Genomic DNA, 27,968 nt, shown 5'->3' with positions numbered 1-27,968 from the left:
TTAGGAAGACAATGTCGATTTTTCTGTTCAGATCCATTGTGAAGGTGCATGTGAGTTTGTGTGACACAATGACATAAGACATGAAAACAGAGACAGAACGACAAGCAGCAAAAGACAAATCGTGTCAGTATGTCCAGTTGTAGTACAGTAGTCACTCCCTCTGCCTATTAGAGGTAAACATACAAAAGTGAACAAAGTTGTGTGCGTGAACATGCAAAAGAATGACAACAAACAGACGATATGGTGCTAATCATTCAAATGCTGTCTTGTGAGCTGGGAGCTATATGATTTGCAGCCTGTGTACACGAGGATGAGCGTAACAGCATAGCGTAACATGGAAACAAATGTGTGTAAATGTGTTCATTTTGTCTTTCCCAACACAACCATCGCAGGCACTGGAACATCACAACTGTTGACACATATAAACCTTCATATAGTTACTTCATTGTTAAAACTAATACAGACGTTCATTGTGATACATCACGTAGCAGGACATTGGCTGTCTTAGCATCAAGCCAGCAGCTTCATTCAGTGACTGCATCACAATGATCAGACACTGTGCTCTCCAGAATAATTAAAGCATCGTGCTTTGTGTCGACGTGTCCCTCCTCAAAAGTTGACTGTTATCCTGTTTAATAATGTTGAGGTTTATTGCAATCAGGTGAGCAGAGTGGAACATTACAACGGCCAGCTACTGATTCGTTGTGTAACCTGGCCGAGATAAGCTGAGGCAAATGTGGAGCAGTTTGGTAGCTTGGTGCAGCACGATGCGTTTATCATCTGGCGTAGTGCTTGATGTAATCTTGAACTTTATTACGGAAATCCTCCTGAAGGGAGACAGACATAGTAAGGATAAAGTGTCAGTGTTAATGGTGGGAACACGGATGAGAAATCTGAAGACAAGATACTTAATTTGATCACACATTGTACAGTGTTTATGTCAACTACCCATCCGTGTCAACAATATCATGAAGTCCAGGTCCACTATGTTGTTATTACTAAAAAAGGGCCCGCATAAGTCGACATCGGCATACATAGTTGACCATAGTTTTTTGGGTGTCTAGAGTAATTGGACTTACACTTTCTATGGAGAAAATTGTTTTGGTTTTCGTCTCACCTTTTGGAACAATTTAATAAATAATTAAAACTAAAGTACCACTGCACAGTAATCTCTCCCCAGTTTGTGGTCTGAATTTCGTCGCTTCACTTTATCACGTTTTTTCATATTAATAAATTGTCAAACATCTGCATAGTCTAGCAAATTGTACACATTTTTGCCTAAATTAAACATGTTCAAGCATAAAAATAGCTAATGAACAAAAGTGCTAATACAAGGCATTCAGAAGACACATTCAAAGATGTGATACTATATGTGGAACCACAGGAAGTACAGTCTAAAACAAGAAGTATAAAAACAACAACCAACTCCTCCAAAGCTAACATGTCAGTCTATATTATTTCTATATATTTCTATAATATTTCGTTTTTCGTCTGACCTTTTGGAACAATTTAATGAATAATGAAAACTAAAGTACCACTGCACAGTAATCTCTCCCCAGTTTGTGGTCTGAATTTCGTTGCTTCACTTAATCACGTTTTTTCATATTAATAAATTGTTGAACATCTGCATAGTTGAGCAAATTGTACACATTTTTTGCCTAAATTAAGCATGTTCAAGTGTAAAAATAGATAATGAACAAAAACGCTAATACAAGGCATTCAGAAGACAAACAACCATTCACACGCATATTCATACCTATGGACAATTTGGAGAGCCAATTAACCTAGCATGTTTTTGGAATGTTGGAGGAAGCCGGAGTACCCGGAGAAAACCAACGCATGCACGGGGAGAACATGCAAACTCCACACAGTGATGCCAGAAGGTGGAACTAAACTCGGGTCTCTTCACTGTGTGGCCTGCGCACCACAACAATGCACATGATTTTCTAGGATAAGACCGTCACCATTGCACACCTTCTCTGGGAAACTCAATCCAACATTGGCAAAGAAATAGGACTTCAGAACATTCAGACAGAGTTTCTCCCACCCCTTGATTGCAACCCTACACACCAATGGCAACTGGATAGAGTGATGTTAACCAGGCTAGCAAAGTTAGCATTTCAGCATCTCTGCACTACTTCAGTAGTGTTTACAGTTGTCGTCATGTTTCTTGCTTCATGTTTATGCCGACATGATCATATTTTTCCACAAGAACCAGGAAGCTGTAGGTCATTTATTCTGTTTGTGTGCGAGTAGCTTTTAAAGTGGAGACGTTAAGTTGGGCCTCAGACAGCAGTCTGTTTTGTCTTGTATTTAATGTTAAATTGTACAACTGGTATATATTACAGTATTATAAAGAACACTTAATGCTTGGACTAACCTCACTGAGAGTATAATATACACATAATACAAAAAATAAATAGAAATTGATTAGACACTTTCAAAATGGTAAAAATGGCTTTCCATATTTACCTCCTAAGGTCAAGATCATTCATGTACGTTCACAATGATCTCTGATTTATGGCATTCCGAGTTTTGGCATTTTGTTTATGTATTAGTTTTTGTGTATGTGGGTGTTTGTATGTGTGCATGAGCAGAATTCAGAAAAGCTGCCACTGAAAATGAGCAGCAGGGACAAGAGATTGCGTGTCCTCACCAAGATGATGGATAAGTCCGACAGCTAATGAAGGATATGTTCCCTTAAGGCAGGGGTGGCTAAAGTCAAAAATATAATTTAGCAAGAAAACAACAGCAAAATCCAAATCCAACGAGAAAAAGGTTGTAATCTAACAAGAAAAATGTGTAATTTTGCGAGAATAATATATTATTATGGAGAAAAATAATATCACTTTTGTAGGGTAAATATGACATTTTAAATTTTTTTTAAGTCACATATTTTTGGGGGGAAATTAGGTTGTGGAAAAGAACAAATAAACTGCAGAAACAAGACTGGTCTAATAATTGTTTCCTTGACTGTAATTCATGGGGGCACACACCACACCTTAGGGAATCTATGCAGTAGTGCAGAGGTAGGGAACCTATGGCTCGGGAGCCAGGTAGGGCTCTTTTGATGACTGTATCTGGCTCTTAAGCATTTCTTACCACAATAAAAATTTATTTTTGCTAACATTTTAAAGTAAACATCACAGAAATGACTTAAAAATATTAAAAATCAACAACTTTTTTATGCATTTTAATTCGTTCATCTATTTTCTACTGCAATACGGAGGACCATATCCATCTTTCCTGATATTTTCCAGGTCAAACACCAAAACTCGATTATTACTGGGTAATGCGGTAGTCTACCTCGGTCATTGAGATGTCAACATGTAAATATAAACTTTTCTCCTTTAGTCAAATAGTCACCTAGCTAAAGCTGCAGAACCAAGCCTTCTGGCAAAGATGGCCAAAAGAATGAAATATACTGAGTATGGTGCAAAATTATGCAGCAGCAGAAGTTGTATTAATGGCAACAAGTATTTGATTTATTATTAGACACTGCGCTGCTCACGAAAGTGTGCTGGCCACACCCCATTGGCGTGGGGTAGTGTGCCTGGTCTACGTAATTAGAGCCCATTATATCTAAAACTGTTGGTCTTACATAAAAATGCACATATTTTATTGCATTCAATGTTTAAAAAAATGTATATGGCTCTCACAGATACACATTTTAAAATATCTGGCCTTCATGGCTCTCTTAGCCAAAAAGGTTCCGGAAAGAGGATGATGAAATGTAGATGAATTACGTTGAATAGGCGGAACACTATTACTATAAATTCTTTGGCTATGATTCATCACGTTTAATTTAAAGTTAATATCAGCTCACCAGAGTCAAAGAATGCCCAGAACAACTATTTAACCTGGATTTTTTGGGAAAAACACCATTTGGCGATCCAAAAATGCATATTTCACGCTCTAGTTGGGCGTTCATTATTTTGAAGAAGCTATGTAAACTCTGGAGTCTATTAAAAACTTTTAGACCTCAACTTTTGGTAATATTCCACCCATGGAGGGAAATTAGCTCTACTCTTGCCTAATGATCTCTGCAGGTATTAAAAGCATCAAACGTGCATCAGGGGGAAGGGAAAACAAATGAAAACCTTTGGGGACAAAGTGTAACATCTGGTACAAGGTAAAAACTAAGCAAAGCACAGTCCAGGGATATATCAGATAAACAGCCTGAAAGCAAGAGGTCAGGAGTGAATGAAAATATAGAAAAGAAGCACAAAAGAGGGGAGGTGCAAAGGTGTGGAGAAGAAACAACACATTTTGACACTGGGAATTCTGTCTGAAATTCTGGTGAAAATGTCAGCGCCCTGTAAAATGATGATGGGTGTAAAATGACCTTGTTTGATAGGCTGTGTACTGACATGCCATGTTTTATTGTCTCTCTCTCTCGCTACATTTCAGTTCACAGACAGAGGGATTATTTTCAGCACCAGTGCAAGCAACATAGTTTTGTTGAGCACATGTGGTGACTAGTAAAAGTGTGAGCACCTGGATAATTTATTTATTATATTTATTATCATTTATTATGATGCACATGGACGAAGTGTTGCGATGCATTGTTTACAAAGTTTACTTTTGAATGTAATTAAATTGTCTGGATATTTAATGTGCAAAAGGACTGTTTCTACATGTTGTGTCTTCTTCTATTATGTTGGATTTGTCAAGGTATCATTAATTTTTCCCAATATATTGATTATAGGGAAAATATTAATATGTTTCATGCAATGCGACCAATAAGTTATTACTTAAAACTACATCCAGAAATTACACATGAACTGTGCAATTCAGTCAAAATATTTACCCAAGTAATTTTATACATTGATATTTTATATATTTATTCTAGGGCTGCACTCTGTACCCCGTCTCTTGCCCGAAGACAGCTGGGATAGGCTGCCCAGTTGCCCAGCGACCCTCGTGAGGATAAGCGGTAGAAAATAAATGAATGAATGAATATATTTATTCTCAATGTATTTGCACTACCTTTCTTTTTTTCATGTCCTTAATTATGCCAACTAATTTAGTTTATTTATTATTCCCAAATTATACTTGTTCTTACTTGCATTAAATGAATGCAAATTTTAGAAATAATTCAATTTACATTTTAAACATAATGTCATCTTATTTTTAGCATTATTTATTAATTTGCCCATGATTGTGTTTTTAGTAATGTACGTACATAATGTACGCGAACAAAATATTGTACCAACATCTAAAAGATATAGAGTGAATTACTTATTCAGTAGAGCTGGAGAACAGGTAAGATCAAATAAGCCTACTCCTTTTCAGACATGTTGAATTGTGCAAATGTAACCACATGATGTAACTTATGCATGTCCCAAACAAATACACCATACCATACCAAAGATGGAGAATGAATGGATACCATTTGGCCATCATATGTAATTTCACTTGATGTAACGGCTACAATAAAAATGCATTACATTGACAGGGTAAATGTTAACTGTGCAAATTAATAATTCAAACTTCAGGACATAATTTCTATATTCAAACATTTGTATTGCACCATTAGCCTAATCCAAACTCTGCTCTACACTCAAATGAGGAGCAGAGGACAGACTTCACTGTTCTTGCAAAAATCACAACATGAATCTCAATTGCTCAAAGACACATTTAAATACAGTTGAAATCAAATGAGTGACTAGCATAAAAATGAGCATTTTAGTAGGTAAGACTAGGATGTTCTTTACTTGCTTGGCAATAGGAACCTAAAGGGATCAATCTTTGTTCATGGACAGAAAGTCAATAAAGGGAATGCATTATTTGCATGTGCATGTGTTACCACGTTAAGTGAGAGACCACTGAGGAACAGTTGAACATGCATGCATTTTGATCAAGACAACAGTACAGAATGAAAAAGTGGCTGGAACAAACCAGAAGTCTTTCTATGCACTCGTGAGTGTGACCAACCACAGCAGTGGGCGATATCTCAGTTTATTATCAACTCTCTATCCCATTAATCAACTCCTATACAGTTAGCGGCACAACCCGGAACTATTTCTATGTACTCTGCAATGTAACCAACCACAACAGAGTGGGCGTGCCGTGGGTGGAATATATCAAAACAAAGAAAAAAGACTGTTTTCATGGGAAGCACAAAATCCTAATCCTAAAATTCTAAATGTATCTGATGCATTGACAAAGATGTGCCAACAAAATGCATTCAATGTGACACCTAATGTCCAATTGTCTGGACCTTAGCATTGTGAGGCTCCAAACAGGATGCTCCCAGAAGAAGCATCCACTAAGCCCCGGCACTGCAGAGTGCCATCCCAATGCTGCTGTGGTGGCCCCAGCCTTGCCAGACAGCAGCAAGCCGCACATGTGTACAAAAACACCATCCACCCAGAAGCCCAGAGAAGGCTAGCCTAGTTCATCCGGAGAGGCTACAACACACGCCTGTCCATCCCAGCATTCCATACTGACTAATTATACTTCATGTTCCTGACTGTCAACTGCTCACGAGGCATTTGTCTTTGATTTGAGGCAGGAGCCAGAGCTCCACAGCTATACAACTACTAAAATCGACAAACTCAAAAGATACAGTACATGTGCTAACACACCTACTCATAGCCCACCAACTCTGGATGTAACTCAGTGGGAAGGCAGCACACTTGAGTTGTTACAAATAAAGACAATCAAAACAGTACAACAAAGCAAAAATAAGACCATCCAGAAAAATAAATAGATAGACTGGAAACTGTAGATAATCTATTTTTTAGTCCCATGAGGGACAACGTTAAGGGCTTTACTTTAAATTTCTGGCAAGGCAGTTGTCTGCACTTAACATGGTTATTTGCCACGTAAGAGACATGGTATTGTATCATTTTATTATTGTTTTATTTTTCTGTTAAATGAATCAGTTTTTTGAATTACTATCTGCAAATAGAAGCCTATTGTTCTTACATCCGGTGTAGATGAATACATCCTACAGAGTGACACAACAACAAGTTTGAAATGTGTCAAATTCCTGCCAGACCAAATGTGACAACTATTATATTTCCCATTGTATTTCCTTTCTGTGGCATTTCATTACTCAATTGCCGAACGCACCTGAATGGAGCCAGAACAATGCTTTAGCATTGTAGTAAAAGATACACTGACACTGAAATGTATTCCTGATGAACAACACTGTTGCTATTGTTGCCTGCACAAACATTTACCTGTATGTTATTAGGGTTGGGCGATACGGACCTTAGAATATATCAGAATATTTTTGGGATCTATCACGACATGACGATATAAAATAATATAGTTACACACCTTCAGCAAAATAATGAAATACACTTGTCTCAAATTGTAAAGTTATAAAGGCAAATATATTTATTGGTAAGAAAGTGGCTAGCCTCTGCACACATTGCTACAAAATCTTTAACAAACTGTAATGCCTGTGCTTGTGATTAAGGAAGATGTAGTCACACATGCAATTCCAACTGCATATGTAGATTTTTTTCCAAGATAGTCTTGTTTTGTTTACACAGATGCGGATAAGACCGACGGCTAAGACGAGCTCCGTTCTAAAATAAACGTGCATCTCGTATTTTCAGCTCTGTGCTGTGAAATCAGAGCAGTGAAACTGTGCAGCAGAGCGGGGGGGAGGGGTAAGCCTGGAGCCTATACCCAGAACGTCCACATCACAGTGGGCCAGTGTCATAATAGCATAATAGGTCCCCTTTTTAATAAGCTTGGTAGTTGGCAAACCTTGCTGATATTGTGAAGTCAATATTTCAGACAGGACAATGTCGGCAAACACCAGAGGCCGGATATCATCTTGAAGCATGTTCACATGTTCCTAGCCCCTGCCCTCTTACTTCTCCTACAGGTCAAAGACCTTCCATTAAGTGGAAAGTGCAAAAAATGAAACGAAATGTGAAAACTAAAAGTCAAAACTGGAAAACAACAGCCGTTAAAAAGAAAGTGATTGGATAAAATGGGCCACATCAACATAAGAAATATCCTAATAAAAATACTTTTTAAAATGTTCATTTATGTAATTTTTTTCAATGCCAACACTTGTTTCACAGTCAATACAGCTTTTCCTACGATGCCAATATTTCATGTCAGGATTCTAGCACCGTACACCAGGGATTTTGATGAATTGTCAAGCTTGCTGTAAACCCCAGAGGCACCAAGTTAGATGGTTGTGCAAGGACAAGAAACTTTTTAAAACACCATCTGTGTCTGCTCCCAGCGTACATCTCAATGTAACACCACTCTTAAGTGACAATCACAACACTACTTGCAAAAGCCTGTAACACCTATTGTGCAGAGCAGTCACACAGCTGCAGATGAAATTTGCATTTGACACATTTGTTTTCCCCCTCTGTTAAGAAAAGATGAGGACTAAAGATACTGGCGAGCAGTACTTCTATAAAAAAAAAATTAAAAAAAAAAAAAAAAAAAAAAAAATATATATATATATATATATATATATATATATAAAAAATATATTTAGTTTCGGGATGAGCATGGTAAACTAATTTAACTAAAAAATAAATAGTCAAGCACACAGAATTTAGTTGATGTAGAGTCCATATCATCATAGCTATGTTGGTTCTTAAACAATACAGGCATATTGAATTTCACTAAGTGTGAACTCACGCCAGGGCAATTCTTTGCTTGGTCTGACTTAACACCTAGAGCAAGGCATGCTAGGAACCCTGTACTCACACCTCTCCAACACGACAGGACATTATTATTATTATTATCCAGCATGCTAGCATTGTTTTGTATGAATGTTAGCGTGTTAACGCTTATTACCCGCATAGTCAATGTGGTGCAGTTACACTGTGTTCCATGTGTTACTTTTTGATTTCTTTTTGGGACATCACAAGTGAAGTAGGCATTTCGGTTGAAGACCTTGGTTTGTGTTATGTGAGTAAGGGTGTAAATGTAAAGCGCAAGCAAACTGGCATAGCAGCATGTCTGATTGAGAGGCCTATTGAACTGCAGAGTGGTTACTCGAGTTGTGAAAAATATACCGATATGTTTGACAAGTTTGTACGTTTGACAAGCTCCTCCTGACTGGATAAGAATCGTCCATAAATCCTGAGACTGTGGAGAAATGCACCGGGTGTTATGAGACTAGTAATCTTACAGTTGACAGTGTGTCTCTAAAGAAAAACATGAGAGCCCCAGGTAGCCCGCGGACAGTTCTCAAGCATGCTCCGTAGCTTAACATGCACTACAGGTCACAACAAAAGACTTTCAAGACATCATGAAAACAAAAATCTAAAGTTTGGAAGGTCTTTGGCTTTTACAAGGACGGAAAACTCGACAAAAGCCAAGTCGTGACCAGCGAGACCAATAGATGACTATAGTATTTTTTTTTTTTTAAATGGCTGCTGCTTACCTTTTTGGTTTGTAACATGTTCACTTTTAAGTGTTGCACCTTTGTTACCTACAGTGAAGAAAATAAGTATTTGAACACCCTGCTATTTTGCTATTTCTCCCACTTAGAAATCATGGAGGGGTCTGAAATTTTCATCGTAGGTGCATGTCCACTGTGAGAGAGATAAACTAAAAAGAAAAATCCAGAAATCACAATGCATGATTTTTTAACAATTTATTTGTGTGATACAGCTGCTAATAAGTATTTGAACACCTGAGAAAATGAATGTTAATATTTGGTACAGTAGCCTTTGTTTGCTATTACAGAGGTCAAACGTTTCCTGTAGTTTTTCACCAGGTTTGCACACACTGCAGGAGGGATCTTGGCCCACTCTTCCACACAGATCTTCTCTAGATCAGTCAGGTTTCTGGGCTGTCGCTGAGAAACACGGAGTTTGAGCTCCCTCCAAAGATTTTCGATTGGGTTCAGGTCTGGAGACTGGCTGGGCCATGCTAGAACCTTGATATGCTTCTTACGGAGCCACTCCTTGGTTTTCCTGGCTGTGTGCTTCGGGTCGTTGTCGTGTTGGAAGACCCAGCCACGACCAATCTTCAATGCTCTGACAGAGGGAAGGAGGTTGTTCCCCAAAATCTCACAATACACGGCCCCAGTCATCCTCTCTTTAATGCAGTGCACTCGTCCTGTCCCATGTGCAGAAAAACACCCCCAAAGCATGATGCTACCACCCCCATGCTTCACAGTAGGGATGGTGTTCTTCGGATTGTACTCTTCATTCTTCTTCCTCCAAACACGCTTATTGGAATTATGACCAAAAAGTTCTATTTTGGTCTCATCTGACCATAAAACTTTCTCCCATGACTCCTCTGTATCATCCAAATGGTCATATGCAAACTTAAGACGGGCCTTGACATGTGCTGGTTTAAGCAGGGGAACCTTTCGTGCCATGCATGATTTCACATCATGACGTCTTAGTGTATTACCTACAGTAACCTTGGAAACAGTGGTCCCAGCTCTTTTCAGGTCATTGACCAAGTCCTGTCGTGTAGTTCTGGGCTGATTCCTCACCTTTCTTAGAATCATTGAGACCCCACGAGGTGATATCTTGCATGGGGCTCCACTCCGATTGAGATTGACCGTCATGTTTAGCTTCTTCCATTTTCTAATGATAGCTCCAACAGTGGACCTTTTTTCACCAAGCTGCTTGGTAATTGCTCCGTAGCCCTTTCCAGCCTTGTGGAGGTGAACAATTTTGTCTCTGGTGTCTTTGGACAGCTCTTTGGTCTTCGCCATGTTACAAGTTAAAGTCTTACTGATTGTATGGGGTGGACAGGTGTCTTTATGCAGCTAACGACCTCAAACAGGTGCATCTGATTCAGGATGATACATGGAGTGCAGGTGGACTTCTAATGGGCAGACTAACAGGTCTTTCAGGGTCAGAATTCTAGATGATACACAGGTGTTCAAATACTTATTTGCAGCTGTATCACACAAATAAATTGTTAAAAAATCATGCATTGTGATTTCTGGATTTTTCTTTTTAGTTTATCTCTCTCACAGTGGACATGCACCTACGATGAAAATTTCAGACCCCTCCATGATTTCTAAGTGGGAGAAATAGCAAAATAGCAGGGTGTTCAAATACTTATTTTCTTCACTGTACATTGAGTGTTCAAAACACAATGCTCAGGCTGAAATGTTGCACGGTTACTAGTGTTGGGACATTTTAGGAAAGCATTTGTATCACATTTGTATCACACCAATAATGCCATTTACTTACCTTTTCTTGGACACATTTTAGTGAAAGTGAAGCAAAAATGTTCTTGTTAATGAATCATAACCATAAATAAATTATGATTAACTACCATTGCCCTGGCAGAGGGCACATGTTTGTTAGTTTTCGGTTGTGGGAAAACTGATTGGTGGCAGCTATTTTGAAACTATGAAATACAAAGCGAGTATCAATCATCTTGTTCACAAAATGTCCTTTACTGATTGGGAAACACAGACCCACCTTGTCTCTCAGATGATGTTCTGCCGCATCAATGTTCAAAGGGTCATCAAAATTTAACAAGTCCTGTAGGTGGTAAAGCGTAGGAGATGAGGAAAAGGAAGGATAAAACATAATAACCAACAGCACGACAATGTTATGTTTACACCACAAGTCTAATGAGGTGACCACAAAAATACACTATTACATTTTAAGACTGTCCATCCATGTGGTCATTTTAATCTGTATTTGAGGCAAGTGTAACAAATTACAATTAAAACGTAAAAAGTCACAAAGGAGGTTGTAACACAAGATGACATGAGGTTAGTGAAACATTTCCACAAGCATTTTGTTTATACTGTATGTCACAAACATCTTAAGGCACCCCCCATAATGAGAAAGATGATTTCCCCCATGTCAGGATTGATAGCCCCATCACAGCTGTAATGAGAGATAAGCAGTGACTGTCTTTTAACTCAATTATAGCTTGACTAACATCACTGGTGTGACCTGAATAGATGAAATATTTCTGCACTTAAATTGTGCAGCTCAACATGCTGATGGGGAAACGTTTGAAGCAATATGCTAATCTTAATAACTAACAACCCTAGAACAACGCTACAATAAAAGGCACACAAAATTAAAAGTTACTCAGGAACAAATGAGTAGAGTAGTTACTGCGGAACTAAAGAATGAGAAACTAATGTGCCTCATTAACTACTGCAATTTTTATATACATAATTTTGTAATTTGAATGACTACTGTTTCAGTATTTAACCTTAATACAGCTACATGGGTTATGGTGTTATGCAATTTATCATGAAAATAGATGGATGGATATGCAAATGTTAGTCATATTTCTCATGAATTCACACTATACATACAAATATACACACGTATTGGTCATTTTGTGAGCAGACCTTTCAAGAGCCATGAAATTGTGAATGACTAGAGGTTAGGTGCTGATTTTAGTGACAATAGAAAAGCTATTAAACCGAAAAAACAACTCACAGTGAACAATGAGTTCAATCCCCAGACCACATCCTAAAAAAAAAACAAAAACAAAGTAAATCAATAAACTGTCCAAAGTATTTCATATACACTATACTGTAGATTTATACATATATACTGTAGGTATATATAAATATATCATGTAAGAGACAAATGATTAAATAATTAAATGAAAAATAATACAGAGGAAAAGTAGGAACTAAGGCGCTGTCCACGCGGAAACATTTGAAAAAAATTGTGTCCACGCTGTGCCAACTTAATAAATATAGTTGCAACCAGATATGAAGGGCTCACAGGGTGAAACACAAGGCACACTTGCATGTGGCGCTGTAAACAGACACACATACGGAACCATGTGATACACCAAACTATAGAAAAAGAAGGAACGAATGCATATAAGTCCATCGTCTTTTGTTTTCCAAGGCTTGTCTACTAGACCAAGTGGATTTACTTCTGCTCGTCATTTTGGATTATTAGACAACAAAATATCAGGAGAATGTCGAATGGGGTGAGTCATGCCAATTGGCTTGTCGTCAAAGCCCAATTGTGGTTACGTGACAGGACGCGACGGGTCGGTGACGGCATTGTTTTCATATAGCGCAGTTCTCTCATCTACACGGAAACGACAAGCCAGTGTTTTCAGATTTTCCAACTGTGGAAGCTGTTCTGAGAAAATACCGTTTCAGGCCACCCTTAACACAATGTATGTATTATGTACTATTTATTTATGTATTAAAAACCCATTTGGACTCATGCAGTGTATTAATAAAAACAAGATGCATGCCATATTGTACACAAAAATAATGTACACAAACCAAGGCTAAATACTTGCGTACATTTTCGACGTTAATGAAAAAACGCGCTAACCAGGTCGTACAGTGAGGTACTACTGTATTTAGTTTAACATTTCCTCAACATCCATTGTGTTATGGCACTGAAGTAATGCACAGTAGCAAAGAGACTGCTTACAGAGTTGTCTTCAGTAAACCTCAGCAGTAAGACCTCTAATTATTCTCCTGGGTTTTCAACTTTCCACCACATGTTCAAAGTAACATTGACTTCATTAAGGTTGAACCCTCGTGACCTGAACATATGGTTGTCATTGTTCCAAAACAAAAGAAGTTCACTACTTTATGATTTCATCATGGAGGCAGGAAAATATACAAGTTAAAATGCTTTTCAGGAAATCTGTTAAAATGTATTGTTTTGCCCCACTTCACTCTGTTTTTGAGTGGGCAAATTGAAATGCAGCCTTGGATTCATCAGTGATGCATCACTAACATTTTCTGAAATATACATAATTCATTTACCTTTAATGTTCTGGTGGGAGCCCACCCTGTTCCATCGATAGAATGTTCACGTAAAAGGCTGCAGAAAAAGCAACAGTCGCCATCATGTATGACATTTGCTTAATATTTTACACAGATTATGGTACTGTTTACTATATAATCCATACATTTACGGTTATTATTTGACAATATAAAATACTAAAATCCAACCTAAGACTACAGCAAGGAAAGAAATTATTCAACACGCTATAGATTTTGTACGTTTACCCCCTTACAAAAACATGAACTGGCCCAATTTTTATGAGAGGGTCAGCGTAAAAATAGTATTTGATCCTCAAGCAAACTGAATTTGTATTCATTGGAAACCCTCATTGAAAAGCACACAAGTCAAATGTTTCTTTGAAGTTATAGACTGTTAAATTGTTATACTGTTATATATGATGACCTCCTGCAATTTCCAATCTGCTGTTGTGAGTGCTCTGATAGCTGGTGATTGGTTCCTGCCAAAAAAAAAAGCTACCGTTTCTTTACTGACTAGCGAGCCAGACAGTATTTAAACAATTGGTAGTAGTTCTGAAGTAAATAATGTATGTTTTTCACTCACACACAATTTTATTTTAAATACACTAATTACGGTTTTCTTCGTTGATATATCGCTCTATGATAAAATAAATGTTCCGTAAAAATTATGTACTGTTAATGTTTCGTAATAAACCTGTAAAATCAGCAGAGATTCAAATAATGATTTAGCCCACCGTATGCATGGTGCTGATTGTCCTACCTCAGGCAGATCTCTCCATTCTCAGTGATATTTGGATGCCATATTCTAGTCAGACATCTCACTTTTGGAGGCTAGAGATGAACAGAGGAGAGATAAAAAACATATTTCAAAATTAAATTATCTGTTGTTTCCACCTTATGTTTTTATGTTTCACCTGATTCTGATTCTGTACTCTTGCTGCTGTGTAATTCAAATTTCCCCACTGAGGGACTAATAATAAAAGAGAAAACTAATAATAAAAGCAAAATTAATATAATGCGCCAATTTAAATTTAGTACAGTACAAGTCACACTTAAATGCATGCTTCTGTGTCGACTGGTTAAAAACTGTAACTGGCAACCCCTCCCAAGGCTTTTTACCCAAGTTACATCACGCATCTTGAATTGCATGCCTTTAATATTTAGGAGGTCTCTTGCCTTTGACATGGAAAAATAAAGAGAATATTTGAAGATCTATTTAGCATTGTGCCTGCATCTCATCGAGGCCATCAAAGGCATATGAATGTCAGGCAAAAGGACGGAAGGAAGAGGTACGAAGAGTAGCGCATGAAGGTCATGTGGGAAAAAAAACACATCTACATCTACATCATCATCATCATCATCATCATCATCATCTTGTATTCACACCCTTGAACAAAATCTTACTTTGCTTTTATAGCTCATAACAGCAGAACGTGACTACTAACAGCTATGGTTTTAAACGTCGTCATTTTGCATTTTGATTTAGGTACTTACAATCTAGTGATCATTCACCAGTGCAAAAAAAATACATATGTTTACTCATTTTCCAGCAGTCTTTGGTCAGGAGTTGATATGAAAAATAAACACTCACCACCATGTTATAGGCTTCTGGGACATCTATTTCAAATTGAAACTTGCCACTTTGGTAGTAACCCTCATCTGGACAATGGAACACAGAAAGAATCAGTAAATAGAAAGCAAAAAGTAAATAGACAACACAGACACAATGTGTTTCTGTGCAATATTGCATTACATAGCTCACCATTTTACTGAATATGATGTGTATCATGCATGCGGCAGTGACCAATTTGGGCCAGTTTGGTCAGTGAGCTACAATACTACCAATAATGACCCCCAAATTAATCTCTGACAAGCCCTAAAATTAATTTAGATTGGACATAGGAACAGGAGCTCATTAAGTCAAACATCCACCTCGCTTATCGTGCAAACAACAATAACACAAAGTTAAAGCATAAGGAACACATATTGCAACCTTCTCTACAGCAACACACGGATATAAAATAAAAGCAAAGACACACTACACTACACTACACACCGCAAGGGATGCTGAGTAACCACAATACTCTTTCCCCACTCAAATTAAACATAGCAAGTAATCAGATAAATCTCTTTCAAAACAGCAAATTTAGCATTTTTTTCTGGTTTTATTTGACACTTTTGAAACTTGTACTTCTTGAGACTGCTCAAGAAGCTCAAACTGCCTAAGGAACTGCTAACAACTTTCAACAATGCCACAATACCGTCTGTTCTCTGCACCGTCATCACAGTTCGGTTTGTCTCAACTACCAAACTGGACAAGAGCTGACTGGACAGACCAGTCTGCAATCCATAGAGGAATTGTACAGGGTTAAAGCCAAGAAGAGGGCAGGCAACATCACTGAGGACTGCTCACACCCTGCCCACAAACTGTTCCAATTCCATCCCTCAGGTAGGCCATACTGTTAGCCAAAACAACTAGACAAAAAAACAGTTTCTTCTCCCTGACTATGGAATACTTAACACCACCCCAATAAATTAGCACTATAGTCTGCATTAGCACAGATTTAAACTAACCCTATGCACTCCAGTAGCAGAAAAATCAAACTACTGTAGTGGCTGTGGGACAGTCTCAGTGGCTTTTGACTGTTTCCCTTTTCAATTCCAAATATTAAATGACACCACTTTGAAATGTAGACACTTTTACAGGGACACTGTAAATATACACTGTAAATATACTGTAGTATTACAATACTGTAAAAAATTAATAATAAGTGAGTACAGCACTCACATTTCAACAAACTAAACAAACAAACTTTCAACAACTAATATTAAACTTATGTTTATATTAACAGTTTATTTAATAATAGTTTCATAAATGAACAGTTTCTATTTGGAAACACTTTATCTTCTCATGGGACAATGTTATAAATGAAACTTGTATATCTTGTGTAGCAGTATAGATTTACTATCAACACAAAGCCACTATTGTCTTATTGCAGTAATGTCCAACTTGCATCCAAAGTTGCAGGGTTTTGTCTTGTTATCTGACTTTAATCCTCAGAGGCATGGAATTCACCGGAGCTGCACAGTTTGCTTTGTAATCTTCCTCCACTCCTCCAGGCTGACATCAATTTCAGGTCCAACGCATTTTGCTTGAGGATGCCCCAGAGGTGCTCAATTAGGTTCAGGTCTGAAGACATGCTCCATCACCTTTACCTCCCCTAGCAAGGCAATTGTCATCTTGGAATGTTTGTGGTCGTGATGATGGATCATGTGGCCCAGTTTCGAAAGGGAGGGATCATGCTATGCTTAAGAATATCAGTACATGGATTTCAGATTTCCCTCAATTTCAATCCCCAGTGCCTGCAGCACTTATGCAGCCCCATATCAGGATGCTACAACCACTGGCATACTTGACTGGAGGTACTACACGTTTATCTTGCTACATATTTTTGTTGCCAGCTATTTAGACAATAGCTTTGTGTGTGTCCGCTTCAGTCGTACCTATTCATACCTATGGACAATTTGGAGTCGCCAATTAACCTAGCATGTTTTTGGAATGTGGGAGGAAGCCGCAGTCCCCGGAGAGAGCCCATGCATGCACGAGGAGAACGTGCAAACTCCACACAGAGATGGCAGAGGGTGGAATTTAACTCGTGTCTCCGAGCTGTGCACGCTAACCACTCGTCCACCTTGCAGCCTCCTTCGATTATACTATACATTAAAAGGCCTTGCTCACAGGCCTTGCTCACAGCCTTTTGCTCATTCACTCTGAACAGTCAATTTAACTTGCAAGAGAAGTGCTATTATTTTTTTTTTAATTGACAGCACCATGTTCTCCACAATTGCAGAACACATTTGAAAAAAATACATAAATCTAACCCTAGTCAGGATAAGTGGTCTAGAAAATGGATGGATATACATAAATCCACGAACACTCTCCCACTGTAGTTAGTCGTGTGGGAACAAATACTTGTTATTACTATTTAATATAATGTTTCCATAATTAGTGGAAAGAAGTATTTTATTTTTGGAGAACTGGATTTTTATTTTCAATACGTACTGTAGTCGTATGTAACATTAACTCTTTACTTGAGTAGTACACACAATAATAGCTAAAAAAATTGCAAAAATGGATGCAAGTAGTCTATAACATTTGGCTGTCACAAGACCTCACAGTGATAAGATTTCTCATGGGCTCTCGGTCTGGTACCATAATATATAAAATCATAAAATCACACAATAAATGAAAATAATTTCACTGTGCTGCCATGTGCATGTTTTTCTCATCTCCCACATCCCAAAGAAGATTAAGTCTGCATATTAGGTTCAGAAAAACTATGTTTGTTCTATGTTCTATGTATGAACGGAATGAGCCCATAAGTCAATCAGAGTCGCCAAAGTCGCAAAAAAGGGACAAACGAAAGTGTTAAATTGAATAAGCCAAACTGCAAATATGGTGGCTCATGTAATTAATACTGAGATTAGAGATGGCAGACATCTGTAACTTCAATCTGAGTGACATCAGGGCTCTACGTTAAAAACAAAAATGACTTGCCCATGGAGAATCCTTAAGGTGAGAACTACTTGCCCGATCTTGACCCATGTAAAATGAAAAGACTGCCATAATGATATCATATATCAATATATGCTGATAATTCATCAGATAATAGTACTGACGCATTGTATTTGGAGGAATGTCTGAAAATTTGTGGAGGTGTATGTTAACATGGCAAGCCATGCTACCTTACACATCGTAGTCGTAGTAAGCAGCGATATTTATAAGTTGTGCACCACAATGACACATTTGTGTACTAGTAAAGTGTTTTTAATCCAGAAAAAAATGCTCAATGGTCAAACAATAATTTGTGAAGCAAAGGTGAGAAAAATACACAGAGAGATTGAACCGCTAGATTTTGCAGCTTGTGCAAAATCAGCACTTGGTATTGGATCTAATCGGTGGTGTTTCATTGTGACCACTTCAAATTGTCACAGCAATGTGATTCACTCACCTGTGCCATCATTTGATTTGCTGCCGCTAATAAAATACTTGTTTAGGAGGCCCTGTTTCATCACTTTTTGGTGTTTTCCTTCAGAAGTTGTTGAAGAATTAGACGATGTTGGCAGGGACGCCATGATAGATGTTTTCCTAGTAAAACGATCGCTGATTGGTTGATCGCGAACAAGAACAGGTGCGGGTAAAACGCGGATTGTGGATTACGGACCGCGGTCTAAATAAACGATTCTGATTGGTCCATTTCAAGATTTGCAAGGATTGGTTTGCAAATTACCACCGGAATTACGCAGTCCGGGTTTTACCAACATCCAACAAGAACCGCTTTAAAAAAAACTCTTGGCAGTACGGCATGCTAAAGTGCACTTGCCCGACGGGAATATTAATGATTGGATTTACTTGCCCGAATTTTGTTTTAACTTGCCCCGGGCCATCGGTACATCGTTATTGTCGAGCCCTGGACATTTGCAGGCTCTAAAACGCAAAGTTAAAAGTTGCTAGATTTTTAAGCTCCTTGTGTGTGCAGCAATGAGTCAGCCATGACAGTCCACGCGCAGCATACTTCAGACAATGCTTTGCTAAACTATGTTTGCGGTGGCAAGAGGGGACGTGGTGGGTTGTCAAATAGCGGCATACACTGTACGATCTGCAGGAGACTCTTTTGCAAAAAATGCACTGCGAATAGAAATATATGACCTGAGAATATAATGACCTGTATGAATGAGAATATTCAGAGTCATAATAGCTAGATCCTTAATATCTATGTAATAATAGCGGTATATAATAGCAGTTGAGGCAGCAGTAGAGTTAAAGATCCCACTGTAAGTAACAATGATGATGGCTGGGTTTGCTTTAGAGATGAGGTAGAAGAGTATGAGAAGTGGATAACACATTTTGTGGAGACGCGTCTGACAAATAATGAGCCTGGTGATGTCAAAACATGCACATAAGATGAGTACATTTATTCCCATCACAAATATTTGGTCATCCTGATGATTTTTATAATTTAAAGAATGCCTTTATCTTTCGCCATTTTCACGCTACAACCTTCGAAATAGTAATGTCAAAACTGATTTTAAAAAAATCTGGCGCCTAAAGGGTTAAGTGTGACTAACATGCAAAAACATAAGAAATGAGAAAGGGGGCAAACACTGTATATCTAGTCATATTTTTAAGATTATTTCATTGTACTTTTCTTAAAAGTATGGTCATGTTAAAATCTTGTCTCTTTTCTCGTAGACCGAATGCTAACCACTATTGTCTCATATTTATTTTTATGTAAAAGTAAAACCAGGACTATCTCAAATAGGATTTACCGAGTTGGCAAATCTGTTTAAATAATTTAAAATTCTTCCTTACATTTTTACTACCTGCACACTGACAAGATCCCAGAGCAAGAATCTAAAAAAATAAGTGCAATATATAAAGCAACAAGGTAAAGATGAAACAACCAGCTACTTCTAATTAATTACAAATATATGTTAATGTTTTCAAAAGGGTTAAGAAAAGAAACAAAAGAAAACAACTATCAAAAGTGCCCTGCGATTGACTGGCGACCAGTCCAGGGTGTACCTCTTACCCAAAAGTCAGCAAGGATAGGCTCCAGCATACCCCCACAACCATAGTGAGGATTAAGCAGCATAGAAAATGGATGGATGGCCAATTGTCAAAAGAGCGAGGGATGAGAGGTGGAAGAGAGATTAACTGCTCAGAGCATCACAAGACTAACAGATGCAGTTAGTGGGCATAAATAAATAATTTATGTCTGCAGCATGCTGGAGAAATCCGTGAGGAATTTTGTGAGACACTGCGCTTCCACACACGCGTTTTCTGAATAGATCTGACTTTGACTAAAAGAGTCAAGACTTGTAACCAGTAAAAGATACTGGCACACAGTTTCATTCAATGACCATCACACAACATGTTGCTACAACAACAGCAAGGCATTATTTCATGAGGGGAAATTAAATGTGCAATGGGTGGATCATGAAAGCTGTTACTGCACCCTAGTGGTCATACAGAAATGTTTTTCAGCAGGGTGACAAATTTTACCCTTTAGAAATATATATAATTTACAGTTTGTTATGCTATATGTACAATCAAAACAACTCACAAATCTGATCCACTCAAAGAAATCATCGCACAAAATCTATTGAAAATGCATTATTTCCTTAACACGCCTTGAGCCAACGTGCTGACTCGGGTATAGTCATATTCGTTGCTGCCAAACAGCTTTGCATTTGACATTAATGAAGAATTATTTCAGATATTCACAATAGATGTTTGAGAGGTCCTTCATTGTGTACAGTGCCTCTTTCCTACTTTTATTGTGGTCGACAGCATGTTCCAGCAACTTTTCACAGCCATTGAAGAGGAGTGGACCAACATTCCACAAGCCACAATTAAACTGATCAACTATTTGCGTAGGACATGTGTTGCATTAGTGAGGCGAATGTCCCCCATACAGTAACGCTACAGATTTTTAGTGGCTTTTTATTGTGACCAGCTCAAGGTAGACAATAACCATGCTGTTTAATAAGCATTGTGGAAGTGGGAGAGAAAGTGGGAAATAAAAGTGTTAGTTATATGTTGGTTGAGTGTATATGGGTGATTCTCCTGAAAGGTACCAGAGAGGGTGCTGTCACTTTGAGGCACATGACACACAGACTACAGTGATTTGAAGCCAACCACAAAAAAATATTATTTATGTGGGCTGCAGATTGCCTGTACTCATTACACATGGACCTACTTGTCCGGAAGTCCTCAGGAGCACTGCGACCAATCATGGCAGAGTATATGGAGTAAATTAAACAGACCGTAGGGGCAGGAAGCAGGAAGGCCATGGCCACTTTATTTTAATATGCAACCTGGTTACAAAATAACTTTATTTTTCACTTGCTAAAAAGCCGAAAGAAACAAACAAATATCATGCTTTTTGTACCCATTGCAGGAGAATGACCCATATATGTGTGTGTGTGTGTGTGTGTGTGTATGTGCATGTGAAACACTGTGGTGTTGAATAAATAAGCAAGTATTCCTCTGGGAACTCAGACTCCTTATGAGGTTCACTTAACAAAAAATGACAGCAGGCCTTTGTTGTAATTGCTGAGCTTTTCTTCTCAGCACAGTTTTTGCTTACAAAGGCCTTTGTGATACTAAGCTGGAGGTACACCAGCTATTCGGGTGACAAGGAGACTGATGACTCATATAGATATGCCACACAACACATACACCGTGAAAATACAATACACACAAATGTGTACAGTTTATTTCATTGTTCGATTTTCAATGAATGAACAATTAATTTACAGGATACTGTATTTTCCGGACTATAAGTCGCACTTTTTTCATAGGTTGGCTGTTCCTGAGACTTATACTCCAGAGCGACTTATAAATGAAAAAAGTGTTTATTTTCCATAAACCCTGGACACATTTTCTGTGCATGTTTATTTTTTGTGTAGCTGAATAACCACTGTGTTAGCATATCTTACATCTATCTATTCAGCCTGTTCTCTATTCTTTTATTGTTAGAACTTGCCTTCCAAGAGGATGTAATGTCTGTTTTGGTCAAGTAGTTTAAAAAATAAATTACCCGAAAAAAATGCGACTTATGTATGTTTTTTCAACCCAATTATGCATTTTTGGCCTTGTGTGACTTATGTATGTTTTTTCTACCTAATTATGCATTTTTGGCCTTGTGCGACTTATGTATGTTTTTTTCTACCTAATTATGCATTTTTGGCCTTGTGCGACTTATACTCCGTAGCGACTTATAGTCCAGAAAATACAGTATTTACTGTACATTTTACAATTATGCATTGTGGGCAGGCTGAGCATAAATCAGGTGTCAAATAAGGCAGTGGTTGCTGAACTTTTTAGTCCGGTAATTTAACCTGACGTCATTCACCCCCGACTCCTGCACACTTAAACATAAAGCTAATGTTATTCAATTATATGTTAATTAACATGAATATTGAAGGCAATTCATTTGTTCCTTCATTTTATAGTAATGTGTATTTTGCATGATAACATTAGGATTGTTTGACATGAGCACTGATAGTTATCTTACCATTATCCTTTATTCCGCTCTGTTCTTCCCATTGAAATCGCTTAATGGACTTAATTTAAGCTTCAACTTTTTGTCCACTCAGGATAGCTATGGTTTAAGCATATTAATTTCATACCAAATTGATGGGGAAAGTGTAATAATCATCATAAAGCAGTATCCGTCTAAAGATTTAACATTGATGTCTGTTATAAGTAGAACATTTTGTAATATTGTATTATTGTTGTATAACCAACAAGTGATAGTTTTGGGCTGCATATGTATGTGTCGGTGTGGTGGTTGTGATTTACAAGTGTCCCTGAATACAGTGGCAACTTGTGTGATTGGCAGAGCACTTTAATGTTTTGGCTTGTAGTTAAAAAGATTAAGAATGCAAAAGGTTGAGGTTAAGGTTGCAAAAATACAAAAGACGTGAGGAGACAAGTACACCGGCAGCAAGAACTGGGTGCGAAAGCGAGACTACATAGGTATGATTCCACACAAAGTGGTTTGTTCAAAGCCGAATCCAGTAAAGCTTGGAAAATTCCAGACGACGCAGAACATACTGTCTGCAAACATTGATACATTAAGGGAACAAAAAAAACAATTGCTGACAATACAGAGACTCACCATTATACACAGTGGCCTACTCCGCCAACCCCCACATTCACATACTGTATGCTCTGGGACGACAGATACCCAAATTAACTCCTAAAAGGTCAATAATAAGCAATGCTGATCACTGACTGGTCAGTGCAACATCAGTGCAAAATCTATCAAGGGCAGAAAAATGTAAGCGGTATATAGACGTTATTGTTTGACTGTTTTACAATAGTTTGTTATTTAACAAACAAAGTGATTGAGCACTGCATTGTTGCTTTTTAGTAACCAGTACAGGACAGATAAAGGTGAACTATCTTACCAGGAGACACTGCCAACTGAAAATGGTGCAGCTTGTCCTCATCTGGGAAATTGGCTTTGCATGTACCTAAAATTAGAAGAGAAAGATGCTAAACAGATAAGAAAAGCTGATACACACCACCCCCTGCAGTAAATGAAATGTACTGCACAAAACTACACGACAAAAACGTTAATGCAACCCTTTTGTTTTTGCTCTCATTTTTCATGAGCCGAACTCAAAGATATAAGACATTTTCTATGTACACAAAAGGCATCGCCTCTCTCTCCAATACTGTTCACAGATCTAATAAGCTAAGCTTGCCACCTCACAGATGTGGCATATCAAGATGCTGATGAGACAGCATCCTTATTGCAATAGTGTGCAATAGGCCTTTTGTGTATATAAGAAAGGTTTTACATCTTTTGAGTTTAGCTGATGAAAAAGGAAAATGTTCCATTTATATTTTTGTGAGTGTGCCTAAAAAGTGCACTTTCACCCTTCGATGTTCAGTAAGTGTCCAACCTAATCCCCTATAAGGTACGCGTACCCCTATTAAAAATAGCTTGACTATATTGGTGCCAAACACTGAGATTTATCGAATGCCTCATGTGAACATCCACAGCCAATAGTAGTGCAGAAAAAAGGTGACAGCACAAAATTGTTCATTGTTCTGTGTGCGTTAGATGAACAAATAAGTTTGATTATGATGTTGTGCATTAAAAGTATTTAATCTTGAAAATTTTTCAAGATAATTTAGATTTTGTACTAAATGACAGCTGGTCTTCTTACATGGTGCTGAGACCAATTAGTGCATTTTCGGAGTTGTATGAGCCTCATTTATTTGTTGACTGGATGCACTGACTGTGTTAGAAAGCCCCCAATGCATTCACAAATAATGCGTTTTCTTTCGGTGTTGTGGCAACTGTTCAGAGGCCCTTGAACACAGCATGTGTTTGAGACTTATGTGCATGAGTTTCTCCTACGCTGCTTGTCTATTGTCTGTTCTTCCTTTGATGGGAAAATATGTCTATTTGTGGCAGATTCTGATGAAGTTATACCTAATATTATCATCAAATATTATCAGTGGTTTTATTCAGCGTCAATTTGGGGTACAATAAACATTTAAAAATGCGCCCGCATTGGTTTGTTTGTCCAGTCTTTTTTTTCCATGTCTCATAATACTTAGACACTTATGTAACATTTATTGTTTTATCAGTAATAGAGTGAAAATTAGAGTAAATGTGAATATTGCCAAGTCGATTTCGTTGTGTACCTCAAAATTTTCTGCTTGCGCTCCTAAAAATTGAAGTTAGTGCCATGAGTGCAGGGAAGAATGCGCAGAGGAGAGGAGTAGTAATGTGTAGTAGATATCTTTAATTTACTTACTAGGAAGATTGGCTTCAAGTTCGGCAACTTCTGTAAAGAGAGCGCAATGAAGGGGAATACAGTGGGAATTAGTTTAAATAGCATTTTACTACCAGTATTATATTATTATTTGATTATAGTTGAACAAAAGGTACCTTTGGTAAGGAGACGGTCCCTTATTGAGACCCTATGAGTTGAGTCAGAGCCTCCTGAGGCACGGCTTGTCTGTGCTCCATCGTTTCTTTTCAGCTTACTGGCCAATGTAAGCATGGCTACTCTGCAGCGCTCTGCTTTGGTCTGCCTTGCGCTGCACTGCTACTCAAATACCTGAAAATGACACACACAATATCATATGTTTGAATGCTTTGAATCAGGGATTTCAACCAATTTTTCATCCCCAGTCACATATAGTTGATGGCTGGTTGTAAATCTGGAACTATATAGCCTAATGTATTACACTATAATTGACGCTGCATTATTGGTGATTAGGCAGCTTGAAAATAGTGTATTAAATATATATATAATATATATTCAGAAGGTGGTCATATTTCATTGCATTTGGGGTGCTGTCTAATAAACATGTCTTAATTATTGAGTAATGTCATAAAATATTGAAAAGTTGCTTTATCCATTCTGCTGTTCATCATCAATTCATATTGATTTCCTTCATATACTAAAGTGTACATTACTTTCCCCCTTTTGAAAACCATAGCCCATCGCACTATGTACCCACTGTGATCATATGGCAGGAGCAGTGTCAAAGAGTAAGCGTATCAGGAGTCAGTGACATCATAACATAACCCACCTGTTTCGTCTGTCAATCACTGCACCTATAGACAGTATACTGATATTCAGGAGTACCTGCGACAAGGATCTTACAGGTTCTAGTCTCAAGACAGGCTAATGTCCAAACTTCAAAACTATTGACGACCAACAACATTAGAAGGAAAAAGGCTTTGGTTGCAGTGAATACACTTGTATAGCGCTTTCCACCTCCAAGTCGCTCAAACTGTTAGCACATTTACCTACTGATGACCAGCATCAGGAGCAACTGAGGGTTCAGTATCTTGCTCAAGGCTACTTCCACATGATCACGGCAGGACGCAGGATCGACCCCTCAACCTTCAGGTTGGGAGACGACCACTCTAACTGAGCCACGCCCAATATGGTGTATCGTCTCGAGAACTGAGTGTATCGTGACACCCCTAATTGTCATTAACACACAGAGAAGGGGTAGGATGACATAAAATGCGTTTCTTCCTATTAATTTTTAGACATGTTCAATTGTGCGACTACAACCACGTGGCGTTCTTTTATGTAACTTGTTAAGCATGTCCGACACAAATAAATGCATACCATACCGTAACCGGAACTAATATAACTCAAGGCTGTCTTTCCGACAGCTAGCTAAAAATAAAATCCCTACAGATTTTAGTGTACATAAATACAATTGGTCCTTATAAGACAAAAGCAAGTGCCAGTAAAAAAGTACACAAACTTTAATTTCATGAATCTGAAGTTAAAGTTGTTTTTAAACTATTTTGCTCGGCGTGTTAGCTTATATGTTATCAGGCTGTTCTTTACCTGTAATCTCTGAGCTCGGGCTCCGTGTTACACCATAATCAGCTTCCCTCCGGTCGCTGAAACTTCAGGCGGAGAGTGAGGCACTTGAGAGCGTAAATGGTGGAAAAATTGTGATTTTTGAGGTTTTGGTGTGGAAATGCATTCAGTGACGCCTCAGTTGTCAGAACTCCACTCCGGTATCATGGGGAACGGAAGTGCAGCTGAGTCCTGCCGTAATGTGTGTCCGTGCAGAAAAAGCAGCTGATAAAAACGGATCCGCAAAGCCATCGTTGAAATTAAAAGTGGTTAATTAAAAACGCACTCGTTCTCATTGTCTTTGGTCCGTTTTAGCAAAACGTCAGAGGTTTCGATGAAGTCCGGCCTATCTTCAAAAATGTAAAGTTTTATTATGTTCTGTTACGCTTTTTTCAACTGTGTGCATCACAATCTTTTTGAAATGTCAAAATCCACTTCGATAATTCTGAATATGCAAGTCTAGGCTATATTGAAATGCAAAAATAAAAACCAGAGAAAGGAAATGTAAATTCCAGCTGAGACTTCTAATTCAGCTTGCAAAGTGGTTGAAACCGTAAAGTAATAAGTAAAGGTGTAAAAAGTGAATCCACTACTGAGATGGAAGAGACCGCTTCACTCAATGAAAGCGTTGCTCTCTGGAGCTGTGACGTCCACGAACGAACAGGGTGCTTTGAACAACTCGTGAACATGAACGATGGGAAACGAGTCGCAGAGTTCTTTTTTTTCTATTGCAGTATTCTAGTAACATAGGGAGGTGCGCAGCAGATATGCAAATAGCATCACGCCACGTTGTGCACACTCTTCACGCCAGTGAGCCAGTAAAAAAAACAAACGAACACACAGAAACACATGAATGCCTCCTGCCTCGGAGCAGCAGCAAGCGGTCAGACTGTAGCGTAACAATATGTGTGGAAATATTTGCACTAAATGTAGCTTTGCATGGTAAAATCATTGTAGTCTGCTTTTTTTGTTTATGCATGTTCAAGTCATGGTTTACCCACATACACAAAAAGTAATTCAAACTAGTGACGTCACTGCCTAAGCAGTGTGATGGCGTAACCCTGTGGAATATTTACAATGAAACCAAATCACCTTTTTTTATCAAATAAAGTTATAATCAATATTTCTCAATAAATCAATAAATTCAAACCCATAGTGGTTACATATGTAAATTCTTCCTAGTGATTATTTCCAAAATAAAAAACTAAAAATTTGGTACCTGAAGGCCCAGGTACCAAATACGCAGCCCAATATAGAAACTATGGAAGTAGTCTGCAGGGGTGTAAAATACATCAAGTCCAAATGAGTCTGGACCAAAAACTAAATGAAATCCACAGATAGCCAGAGCAGAGGTGAT

At 38.1% G+C, this 27,968-nt stretch overlaps 1 protein-coding gene across 1 annotated transcript; it reads right to left on the bottom strand.

Moving 5' to 3' along the window:
* Positions 1–18: 18 nt before the first annotated feature.
* On the bottom strand, positions 19–26,816 carry ube2f (ubiquitin-conjugating enzyme E2F (putative)). Its single transcript, XM_058082642.2, has 10 exons — positions 26,597–26,816; positions 25,168–25,339; positions 25,034–25,063; positions 23,669–23,734; positions 15,279–15,346; positions 14,448–14,518; positions 13,688–13,745; positions 12,378–12,410; positions 11,391–11,453; positions 19–827 (listed from the first exon to the last, which is right to left on the bottom strand). Exons 2-10 carry the CDS (start codon positions 25,280–25,282, stop codon positions 777–779), a joined length of 555 nt encoding a protein of 184 aa, XP_057938625.1. The 5' UTR covers positions 25,283–25,339; positions 26,597–26,816; the 3' UTR covers positions 19–776.
* Positions 26,817–27,968: the final 1,152 nt, after the last annotated feature.

Source organism: Doryrhamphus excisus, linkage group LG12, assembly GCF_037039965.1.
Source record: "Doryrhamphus excisus strain RoL-2023G ecotype Guam linkage group LG12, RoL_Dexc_Guam_v1.1, whole genome shotgun sequence".
Taxonomy (NCBI): domain Eukaryota; kingdom Metazoa; phylum Chordata; class Actinopteri; order Syngnathiformes; family Syngnathidae; genus Doryrhamphus; species Doryrhamphus excisus.
This window is presented reverse-complemented; position numbering and strand designations above follow the sequence as displayed.

What these genes read in the sequence shown, in the direction of transcription:
- ube2f (XM_058082642.2), bottom strand. Translation starts at nt 25,282, where the DNA reads ATGCTTACATTGGCCAGTAAGCTGAAAAGAAACGATGGAGCACAGACA. An exon ending in GGACCGTCTCCTTACCAAAG is followed by an intron (nt 25,064 to 25,167) that starts GTACCTTTTGTT and finishes CTCTCTTTACAG; the next exon opens with AAGTTGCCGAACTTGAAGCC. An exon ending in ACTTGAAGCCAATCTTCCTA is followed by an intron (nt 23,735 to 25,033) that starts GTAAGTAAATTA and finishes TTCTAATTTTAG; the next exon opens with GTACATGCAAAGCCAATTTC.